General features: G+C 46.4%; 1 protein-coding gene across 1 annotated transcript; it reads right to left on the bottom strand.

Moving 5' to 3' along the window:
- Positions 1-607: 607 nt before the first annotated feature.
- LOC125550282 (protein tesmin/TSO1-like CXC 2) lies at positions 608-6,331 on the bottom strand. Its single transcript, XM_048713245.2, has 11 exons — positions 6,008-6,331; positions 4,612-4,781; positions 3,756-4,494; positions 2,974-3,413; positions 2,804-2,875; positions 2,436-2,616; positions 2,252-2,347; positions 2,089-2,155; positions 1,555-1,717; positions 1,077-1,453; positions 608-982 (listed from the first exon to the last, which is right to left on the bottom strand). Exons 1-11 carry the CDS (start codon positions 6,053-6,055, stop codon positions 972-974), a joined length of 2,364 nt encoding a protein of 787 aa, XP_048569202.1. The 5' UTR covers positions 6,056-6,331; the 3' UTR covers positions 608-971.
- Positions 6,332-10,812: the final 4,481 nt, after the last annotated feature.

Here is a 10,812-nt window from a genome sequence, read left to right as displayed (position 1 = left end):
TGACCTCGGGGCGAAACTATTTTACAAACTAAACTGGTTTTTGAAAGTATTCCACTCAACTGACCCCTAATATGCAGTGCCTGACAGCAAGATGTTGCACTCTACTGTGCAGCGCCTAACACTCAGGCGCCACACCTGTGTGCAGTGCCTTGCTGTCGGGCACTGCACAAAAGGGTCAGCGGTGTGAAATATTTTTAAAAACAGTTTAGTTTGTGAAATACTTTCGCTCTGAGGTCAAATTTGACAATTTTGCCACCCGGCGCCCTTTAAACGGGAAGTACATACTCTTGTAAGATATCTTTGTAACAGAATTACTACTGCATTTTCTTGTCTGCCTGACATTAGTTGATAGCAAATTAGCCTTAGAAAGGCGTGTAACACCCGTGCTCATTAGCCTGACATCTTTCTTGCCCACCTGCGCAGTTATTTTCTGTCAGTTGTAAGGGCAGGAAGAGGACGAGACTGACATGGCAAGTTCACAACACCCACTATAATTGGCACTATTCTCATACATTAGCTGACAGCAGGTCCTTTACCTTTCTACATGAACTCGGATCATGAAAGAGATGCATGGCCAACCTGAGATAAGTTCCACACACTACACAAATCATCTTAATGTCATGTCTGATCAAGTGCTCATTCTTTTCAGGCAAATTTGTGACCTCGCATGGTTTCTGAAGAAAAACTTGGAATTGAATTGCATGAACTAAACCCCCTGACTAATCAGAGGTGATTTATGTAGTATTAATAGAATTTCATGACGACGACGACGACGACTTCATAACATCTTACATACAGAATATTCACTCACTACATATGTTACAAATACAGACTACCTCAGTTCTAACATGACATGACATGACATTCTCTCACGGTACCTTGAGCCTTGCCGCAGAGTTCATATGCGAGGTACCATTATCGGACTACAAGTCGTACTCCGGTCGCGGATAATCGGCTGCCCAGCCCAGCTTTTACGATGGACCTGGTTCCAAGGACAAACGTACAGATAAGCTTCTGCAACAACTGATAAAAAACACAAAAACTCATATGATGTCTGCATAATGAATAAGCCTGACCTAAAGCAAGAGCTGTTGTGCTGTCGGAGCTGCATATTGCAGATCCACCGTTCGTGTCCCCAACCAGTGATGGAAAGGAGGGGATCGATTTCAGTATCAGCTTCCGCCCTCCTTTTCGGTTTGGTGAAATGCTGAGTGCATTATGTGGCGGTGAAACTCTTTTTCCATTAGGGGAACAAGTCTTCACGATACCAGGAGAAGAAGGCTCCCTTAGAATATCAGGCATTTCCTCAATGAACACGCTATCACCAACCTTCGAGATTTTGCGAGACTGAACTGTTACAGAGGCTTTTGAAGACCGAGAGGAACTCCCACTGCGGGCTTTACATGGTCTAGGTGGCTTTGCATTTGAGAAGTTTGGCTGTTTGAGCAAAGAACTGGAAAACATCGTACAGCTATTAATAAAACATGTTAAATGCAGCTATTTTTTGAACTTGTTTGAATATTCCACATATTAGACTAAAATGTACCAACAAACCTGGAAACATCCAAAGGTGGTGTTATTGGGACGACAAGCTCAACCAGTTTGTGATCTTCACTGTGTACATTAGCCTTTTGTTGGTCATTTTCCTTCTCTTTTTCACAACTTTCAGTCTGTTCGCCTTCTTGCTTCATTTCTTCATTCTCAGCTGATACGGCAACTGACAAGAGAATATAAATATCAGATTGAAGTAGAAACGGCAAAAACCAGGGTAGCTGTGTTCACTTAATCATTTCAGACACTAAGTTGGGCACATTAGGCGCTCCATAATCTATATCCTAGATACCTCTAAAGTCTGAATGAAAACAGACATGTAGCACTGTCATGCATACAAAATGTTGATCATTCAGAGTGAAACTGTATTAGAAGACGATGTGTGTCATTAAAAACCTAAAGTTGTGAATGTAAGGCGCTACGACACAAGTTATCAATACATAAAAAAATGCAACATATTGTGCTTGTTTCTAGAAAAATGATTTGCATGTCTGTAAAGTAGCATGGCTGGACAGATTACAAAAGCAGAACGCTCACCATCTCTAGTGCCAAAAGTGTTTTTGCACGTTTCGCATCTGCAGTTGTTGGAGCAACCAACACCTCCCTTTTGTTAAATCAAACAGTTCAAGCATAAGTAACAAACCAGAAGTATAATTCCAAATGAAGTCACCAATATCAGTTTCCAAAGCAATTATAATACCTGATAGCATTCACAGTACTTCTTGAGACAGCTTGACTTCTTGCAATTGCATCCTCTCTTATGACGAGCAGAAGCAGGAGTGTTTTTAGGATCTTCCTGTGATTCATTACATTGTCTCAGCATCATATAATAGGGTATAATGAGCAACAGAAGTAGATATGAATTTATTAATAAAATTACCCACCTGAGTCTCCTGACCAGCCTCAGACATGCGGATCACTTTTGGAGCAAATGCCAGCGGATTCCGGAATTCTATCTGCTTTCGCGTGGAGAGAACAATTTCCTCATGTATAGGCTTGTTAAGACATCCTTGACATGAACAAGGTTCAGAACAGTACACGCCAGCAGCAAAGCACTCACAATAACTGCACATGGCAACATTGCACACAGATTATCAAAGGCGTACAACATAGATTCAATTGACTGTACACATACTAAAATGTGCAGTATAAGTAAATGGGGTGGTGGCACAAATTTCCATGGCCAAGAATTTTAAAAAGAGGGTTCCTGTGATTAGGTTGAAAAGATCTCAACTATGGAAAACTGACTCACAGTTTCAAGCACTTTGACTTTTTACAGCTGCAACGCTTGCATGAATCATCATCGCCATTATCTGATTTACGCCTGCTCTTCAACGTAAAGATGTCAGGTAACTGGATTATAATGAAACACACAAATCAAAGAGGCTATCACTCCCAAAGTAATCAGAAGTAGAAACAAACCTCTTCTTTGGGGGGCTGCTGCTTTGACTTGAATTATGATCATTTCCAAGAAAACCTCCAACTGAGCAATCATCATTATCCATCTGAAGGTCTAACGAACCACTGCCTGAATGGAAAAAATTTCCTCCAGCAGACAGCAAATTCCCATGCACGTCCTGTTCAGTTTTCAGTGATGGAACCAAGGCAGTAGCCAAAGGGTCCTGACAAGCCATTTTGTCTTTTGATGTTAAGGCAAGAGCATTCAAATGAAGACCAATACCACGGAATACGTGTGGTGATGGAGTTTTTCCTGGATTTCTGTGATTTTGGGCAGAACTTTTGCCTTTGCATGTTGAGAAGGACAAATCCCCAGCAGATTCTTTCTGCACAGTCCTATGTGAATACCCAGCTGCCTCAAAAACAAGGCAGCGTCTTCGAACTCCTCGTTGTTGGGTCTCAACCTAAACATGCCAGCAGGAAGAAAAAATAATTAGAGAATATTATGATGGAATATTTAGCCATAATACCATATTGAATTCATACTCCAGACAGTTGCTCTAAAAGTCTGAACTTATGGAGAGAGGCGGGCAATAATATTTCAACACTCGCCCTCAAGGCAAGAAGACTCTTAGAGATAAGATGGATGCAATTCCTATCTAATCCAGTGCAGTGTAGGAATACCAAATATGTCTCTAACAACAGTAACCTACTGCTTACAAATTTCCCGCAAAAAAAAAAACTTACTGCTTACAAATGAAGTTAGAACTACGTGAAGCATGAGGAAGATTGCATAGTGTCAGTACCTTGCAGCCTAATGGAATACATGCATTCTCTTCATTAATATTATCCTGTATTTCTTCACTTAAGATTGTTTTTTTATCTTCAGGAAAGAGCTGGCCATTTTCTGTCTTATCTTCTCCCACCACCATCTCATGATAGTATGCTTGACTGGATGTAGTGGGGTGTGTTCTATCAGAGATGTCAGCACCTCCTGCAAGTTTTGATAGCAAATATCCACAAGATTCTGCATTATTAACTGCCAGCTGAACTCCTGTGTGATGTTGGTCCATTGATGAGTCAAAGGCCAAAAGTTCACCCGAAGTGACAGAAACTAAGTCGTCCCATTCACATCCCATAACTTCATTATTTTCTTTTGCAGGCTGGCAACCATCCTGGAGCTGCATGTCAGTGGAAAACAAACATTTCCTTTTCTCCACAGTATTATTAGTGGTTTGGACTGCTTCTAATTTTGGACATTTGTCCTGTTTAAGATCTGATCTAACACTAACCCCGTGGCAAGGCGCTGTGTTGTGATCCGGACTGCCAGAATCGAATCGACCAGGTTGAGGCAAATCATTAGGCCCTTTGGGAGGATCAACAATGCCTTCATTTACTGAGCAGGTAGTCATTGTGTGGCTCTCTCGAGTTATAGTGCTAGTGCAGGCAAACAATCTAACGGCCGTTGAAGAAGTGGGTGACTTGTTTTTATCGGTGCCTTCCTCCATGCAAAGCTCATTTTCAGTGTAGTCAGCGAAAGAGCCCCTGAGAAGAATAGGTACCAGCATGAGCATCAGGATTAGCTCCAAAAGTAAAATATTTTCACTCAGTAAGTATCCACAAGTGTGTGAAAGAAAGAAAAGATGGCACAAGCGAGCCTACTTGGAGAGTTTCGATTCCTTGTGTGCATTGTGATGCGGGGATGTGAAGATTGAGGAAACGGAGGTGACGTTGAGCGACTGATGGTATGCTTGGAGGCCATTCCCGGAGTAGGCAGACTTGAGAGGCTCGATCGGAGACAAGCTGTCGATGAAGCTGAAAAGCGGCGAGTCCTGCATTCAGAAAAGCAAGAAGGTCAGGGGGTGCAGAGCAGTAGATCAGGACACAATATATTGGAACAGTGACAATTAACAACCATTCAACAACAGCAAAACAAGTGCACCCGCAAAAGTAGACCAAAGTTGCACTTAATGCAGTACCAATGAACAACACATGCTGTGCAATTTGTGCATATAATTCCTCTTGAGTTACACTTTTTTTGCAAGCAAAATGATAGGTGGTTCATCTTGCCTACTGGCAACTAGACTATGAATGAAAGTCGTATTTCTGACAACAAAGAGGTAAATCCTCCATCCAACTTGTGGGTACACGACAACACCATGAGTGCAATCATTTGCACCAAAAAAAAAAAGCCACCCGCAGGAACCACAAGTCAAACCTTGAAGCGAAATGGATCTGACCCTGCCGGCTGCCGGAGGGTATGCATGAATTTTAACAGCAGAGACCACACTGCAAGAACAGGACGGAGCACTTGTCTCCAGGACAAGATGAATGAGTAGATCTAGAGCGAACCGCACGCGCATTCTGACTGCGCAAATGTCACGCCTGCGCTGCCGTGCCGCGTGCGGCCTTGGCCAAGGTTAAAAGGTATGTCCTGCTGTGTACTGAACTCTGAACCTATCTGAAAGTTCTCTGCCAATCTCCTATCTTCTTGTTCCTCTCTCTCCAGGCTTCCTGTACGAACTGGATCCCGCGGCCTCCCAGTCCAAGGTTCGTTAGTTGGAGCAGAACCGCTGGGTTCCGAGATAACCGCTGTATGGATTTCCCCAACCCAACCTCCGCGGCGAAAATGGCTGTAACGACTCCCGGCAGCACCAAGAAGACGAAGTGCAAGAAATCAACCTCCGCGACAGACACAAACCCCGACGATTTGGCCCGCCGGCGGAACCGGCCGGCCAATTGGCCGGAGGAAAGGTCTTCCCACGGCCGGGCGGAGGGGAATCCGGCGTCTAAACCGCCGGAATCGAAGCAGGAGGGGGCGAGAAACCAGCCAGCCAACCGTCGAAGCGCTCCCCCCGCCGAAAAAGCAAGCAAAAAATTGAAGAAAAACCGGTCCGGCGACGCTCCGCGCTCGCGGTTGCCGGATCCCGCTCCTCCCCGCGGAGCAGAGGGAACGCGACGGCACCGGCACGGCGGAGGCGGCAGCGACTCATATAAACAAAACAAGATCCCCCGGAACAGAGTAAACGGAATTGGGGAAGGGAGGGGGCGGCGTCACCTCCGCCCTGGCCGCCGCCGGGGCCGCCGCGCGGTCGGGCGTGTCCATCAGCCTCCGCCCCGCCACCCGCTCCTCCTTCCTCTTCCGGCAGCCTCAGCCTCGCTCTCCTCCCCGGCCCTCGCGCGTCGTCGTCTCTCCCCCTCTGTCCCTCTCTGCCTGGGGCCCTTGCGTTGGATGGAGTAGTATACGGGGAGGGGGAGCGGGCGGTGCCACGGATCGATGCGATGCGGCAATAAATTTGAGAGGCGCGAGGGCGGGAAGGCCGCCTCTTTTGGGGCTTCCTTCCTTCCGCTTTTCTTTTCTTTTTTCTTTTTTCTTTTCCGGCTGCAGGCAGGCCGGCTCGGATCTGATCCACTGGACCGGGCGTACAGCAGGAGTAAATAAAGGAATTTAAAAGGAAGCGAAGGCCGCGTGACCAGCAGGCGGAGACAGGTGGGGCCCCAGCATCTATACACGTATACTAGTACGTAGTACAATACTTTACTACCAATCACCGCAGCTAATTAAATACTGTACTAGTACTTTGCATTTACGACCCAGGCCCTGTATCCAGATGTGTACACACGTCCGGTAACCGGCTCGTGTTCGGTCCATCCAGGGCACCGTGGTTGGTCGGATCCGGCGACGACGGCGCGTGAGGGTCGCTCCTGTCTTGAAGACGTTGTTGTTGAAGAAATCTCGTTATTTATGTGATGTCATTAGATGGTTGGTGCCGATATGATTACTTTGTAGTTTGCTGACCGAAGATCGAATTGCTTTGGTTTTTTTTTCTTTTTTCCTTGTCATGCATTGCATAGCTTTGGTTTTATACGACTTTGTTATTTGTCTTGGTGTCCTTTTGTTGTGTGTGTGCGCGTGTGTTAGTGTTGGTTGTGTGCATCCTGACTATGCGGAGTTTGGGTGTGTGCTTATTGTGTTTTGTATCCTTTTGATGCCTCATTTTGAGCAAATAAAATCCACTGTTTCTCTACTCATATAAAAATCTGAGTTGATGGTAATAGCGTGTCTTTCATTCTTGATTTACAACCATCGGATCTGTATTTAATGAATATGAGGCAATTTGTGGAGATTTTGCATAAATGCGCCTGCACTGAGGATGAGCACGTGCATGTGGAAATAAAAGATCTCATTGAACGGTATATTGATGCATGTGTGGGATCGTGTCCAGCTAATGTGACATAGAGATTAACTTGTGTGTATGGAGAGCCAAAGATAGAAAATAGACATTTCATGTGGGACACATTGAGACAGCTGAAATCCAAGTAAGATTCGCCATGGACCGTCATGGGGCGATTTCAGCGAAGCGCTATGGCAATTTGAGCACTTTTCCTTCACCGCTCGAGCTGAAGGGCAAATGATGGCCTTCCCAAATGCCTTTGATGATTGTGAACTTGTTGATCTGGGCTTTAAAGGAGTTCCCTTCACTTATGATAATAAAAGGAGAGGTAGGAAGAATGTCAAGGTGAGGCTTGATCGTGTCGTGGCTGACGCAGGTTGGGGAGATACTTTCTCTAATGCCGCTGTCAAACACATTATTTCCTCATGCTCTAACCATTGTGCACTGCTGGCCCGTCTTCAAACTAAGAAATTGCCACAAAATAAGAGACGATGCCGGCAGTATGAACTCTTTTGAGAAAGGGCGTTTGATTTGCCGGAAATTATTGGTCAGGCTTGGGCTGCAACTGGTGATAAAAGTGACCTGGGCGCTATCCAGGATTGCCTAGGGAGCGCGATGGAATCGTTGCAAGCTTGGAGCAGTCCCAAATTTGGTAACATACTTCGTGAGCTTGAATCGGTCCGTTCTGAATTGAATAGCTTGCTGCTACGTGGAGCTGGCAGTAAGGAAGTGATGAAGCTTTCGAACAAGCTGAATGAAATATCTATTTCTAATGAAGCAGTTAGTAGTCTCCGTTTCACGATTTTTTCGTCCCACCTCCCATCCTTCGCCTGGTTTATTTTCGTCTCTCCTCCCACCTCTGAATTCCCTCGCATGTAATGACCCGTAGACAAAAAACCAACCAAAACCAGGGGGAGCGATGCCTCCAGTCCCCTCGCATGCCTCAACCAAAAAAAACAGCGAAAAAAAACACAGGGTAAAGGAAAACCGCCAAGATCTCATAGTCTCATCCAACACGCCGCATCGGGCCGCGACGCGCCCCGCAGTTCAGCGCACGCACCGAATGCAAATTACACCTATGAAATCCCATTAATTTCTATAATTAAATGAAAGAATAAGAAGATGAGTGCGGCGTTTCTGCTCCAGGGTTCAACTGCACCCGCGTTGACGAAAAAAATCAAAACAAATACTAGAAAAATTCCAAAAAAAATTGGGTGGTAGAGAATTTGATGTGTGAGGTTCGCTGCAAATTTTAACTCATTTGGACATGTGAGCAGCTCTCTGCAAAAAAGAAAAAATCGGGGTCTGTAAAAAAGTTTACTGTTCACACACTGTTCGTGGAGATTAACTTGTGTGTATGAAGAGCTAAAGGTAGAAAATAGACATCTCATGTAGGACACATTGAGGCAGCTGAAATCCAAGTCAGATTTGTCATGGACCGTCATGGGTGATTTCAACGAAGCGTTATGGCAATTTGAGCACTTTTCCTTCACCGCTCGAGCTGAAGGGCAAATGGTGGCCTTCCCAGATACTTTTGATGATTGTGAACTTGTTGATCTGGGCTTTAAAGGAGTTCTTTTCATTTATATCTCTACTTCTAATGTCTCAGTTGGTAGTCTCTGTTTTAGGTTTATTTTTGTCTCATCTATCATGGTTTTTTGGTACCTGCTTCCACCTAACGCTGAGCCGCGTAGAAAAAAAAACCTAGCGAGGCCCCACCCATTCCACGCGCAAACCTCCCTCACGCCAAAGAAAACGGCCGAAAAAAACCTATGAAAAAAAACCCGAGAACGAATCGCACGAGCGAGGCCTCCTGCCTTCGAGCGACCAGTCGCACGCACGACTCGCACACCAGATCCCTTCGCCGCCGCCCACCATCCTTCGCCACCGCAGATCCATCCCGCCGCCGCCGCCGCTCCATCCCTCTCTTCCCTCCAAGCTTGTCGCCGGCGACGAAGCGTACAGCGCTCCATCCCTTTGCCTCCATGAACCTACCACCCGCGCCGAGGCGAGGGCCTCGTGGACTCCGTCCGTCGCCGCTTGGCCGACGACCCCGCCGCCGGGCAGGAGAAGTGTTCCGCGCCGTGGGGAACCCGCCACGCACGTCAAGGCGAGGCGCCTCCTGGGCTCCGCCCGTTTCCAGAGCGAGCGCCCGCGAATACCTAGCTAGCCACCACCGTCGTGACCGTTCCAGCCACCGCCAAGGTAAGGTGCTTTCTTCATCTCAATTTTCTTCCCTCCCCATCAAGGTTAATTTGGATGCGTACTTAAGTGATTTTGGTGTTGCTCATTGGATTTGTATATGTACGTACGTGTGTCTTCGATCTGCTTCGTTTGGATACGTTGTTAAGTAATTCACATCTTCCCCGTTACAATACATGCATGATCTTGTCTTCGATGTGCTTGCTTAACATCTATCCTATTGCCTGAAATCAGCAGTCAATTTGTTCAGGAAAAGAAATCCACTTATTAGGAAGTAAAGTGAAGCAACCATATTGATCCATCAATTTGTTCATTGTATTTTGTTCATAACAGCACACACAACCTGTCATGTTGTTAGTCAAATATATAGAGGTAAAGTACTCACTTAGGGAAGTTCACGTGATGCACTTATTTTCTGAAGCTTCATACTAACCTGGTCATGCAAATGTTTTAAGAACCTCACGTGATTCACCGACGTATGCGGGTTTCAGGAACCTCACTTCATACTAACCAACCTTGGAAGTTCAATCGATCTAATTTTTGTCCTTATTACCCTCCGAGGAGAGAAGGATCATCGGACATGAGCGGCGGCATCCGGCGCCAGTTCCTAAACCTGGGGCTGTTTGACGAGCGCAATCGCGCGTACTCGCTGCGCCGCTTGGACCTCTCCAAGATGGACTTTTTTCACCGGACCGCACAAGAGGCGGCCACACATGGCAAGGTGGTGCCAACACTGACGCCCGCCAAGGCATGTGCGCCCAACAGGAGAAGGATATGCAAGACCGACTTGGCGACGGCAGAGGCGGCGGCACCCAAGATCAATCCGCCAAAAAGTGAGCTGTTCGTGAGGCCACTGGAAGTCTCCTACTCCATAAGGTCTCCTTGTTGTCTTCATTTCTTGCCCACGGCCTCGGAGAGCAAGGTCATCTCGGCTGATCACGCGAACCGCATGTTACGCTTCGACACCATCGACGGTTGCAGCTAGATTGATACAATGCCTAGCCTCCACGGGTACAAACACTCGTAGCTGGCCATCTCTATCCCTCCGACGGACTTGCACCTCCTTGGACGGCGAAGACACCGGCAACCTCTACATCATTGACGCCCACCTGCAAGGTCAACCCCCCCCCCCCCCCCCCCCCGGTCCTTCCCCGACATCATCAGGGCGCACCTGGGGGGCCTGGCGCGCCCTGGTGTCTCCTGCTCATCAGGCGGCCCACTCCGGTAGTTATTTGCTCCAGTATTTTTTATATATTCCATAAAAATTCCTCGTGAAGTTTCAGCTTATTTGGAGTTGTGTAGAATAGGTAGCCTGACGTAGCTTTTTCAGGTCCAGATTTTCAGTTGCCGGAATTCTCTCTCTTTGTGTGAACCTTGCATATTATGAAAGAAAAGGTATTAGAATTACTCCAAAAAACATTATTATGCATAAAAACATAATAAATAACAGTAGGTAAACATGATGCAAAATGAACGTATCAATTCC

This window comes from Triticum urartu, chromosome 4A (genome assembly GCF_056163025.1).
Source record: "Triticum urartu cultivar PI428250 chromosome 4A, HENAU_Tu73, whole genome shotgun sequence".
NCBI classification, from domain to species: Eukaryota; Viridiplantae; Streptophyta; class Magnoliopsida; order Poales; family Poaceae; genus Triticum; species Triticum urartu.
Note: the sequence above shows the minus strand (reverse complement) of the source record. Positions and strands in the feature narration are given on the sequence as shown.

Coding starts and splice junctions, on each gene's coding strand:
- LOC125550282 (XM_048713245.2), bottom strand. CDS start 6,055: ATGGACACGCCCGACCGCGCGGCGGCCCCGGCGGCGGCCAGGGCGGAG. Junction 3,414..3,755: donor GTATTCCATTAGGCTGCAAG/GTACTGACACTA, acceptor TGGCATGTTTAG/GTTGAGACCCAACAACGAGG. Junction 1,454..1,554: donor CCACCTTTGGATGTTTCCAG/GTTTGTTGGTAC, acceptor GATGTTTTCCAG/TTCTTTGCTCAAACAGCCAA.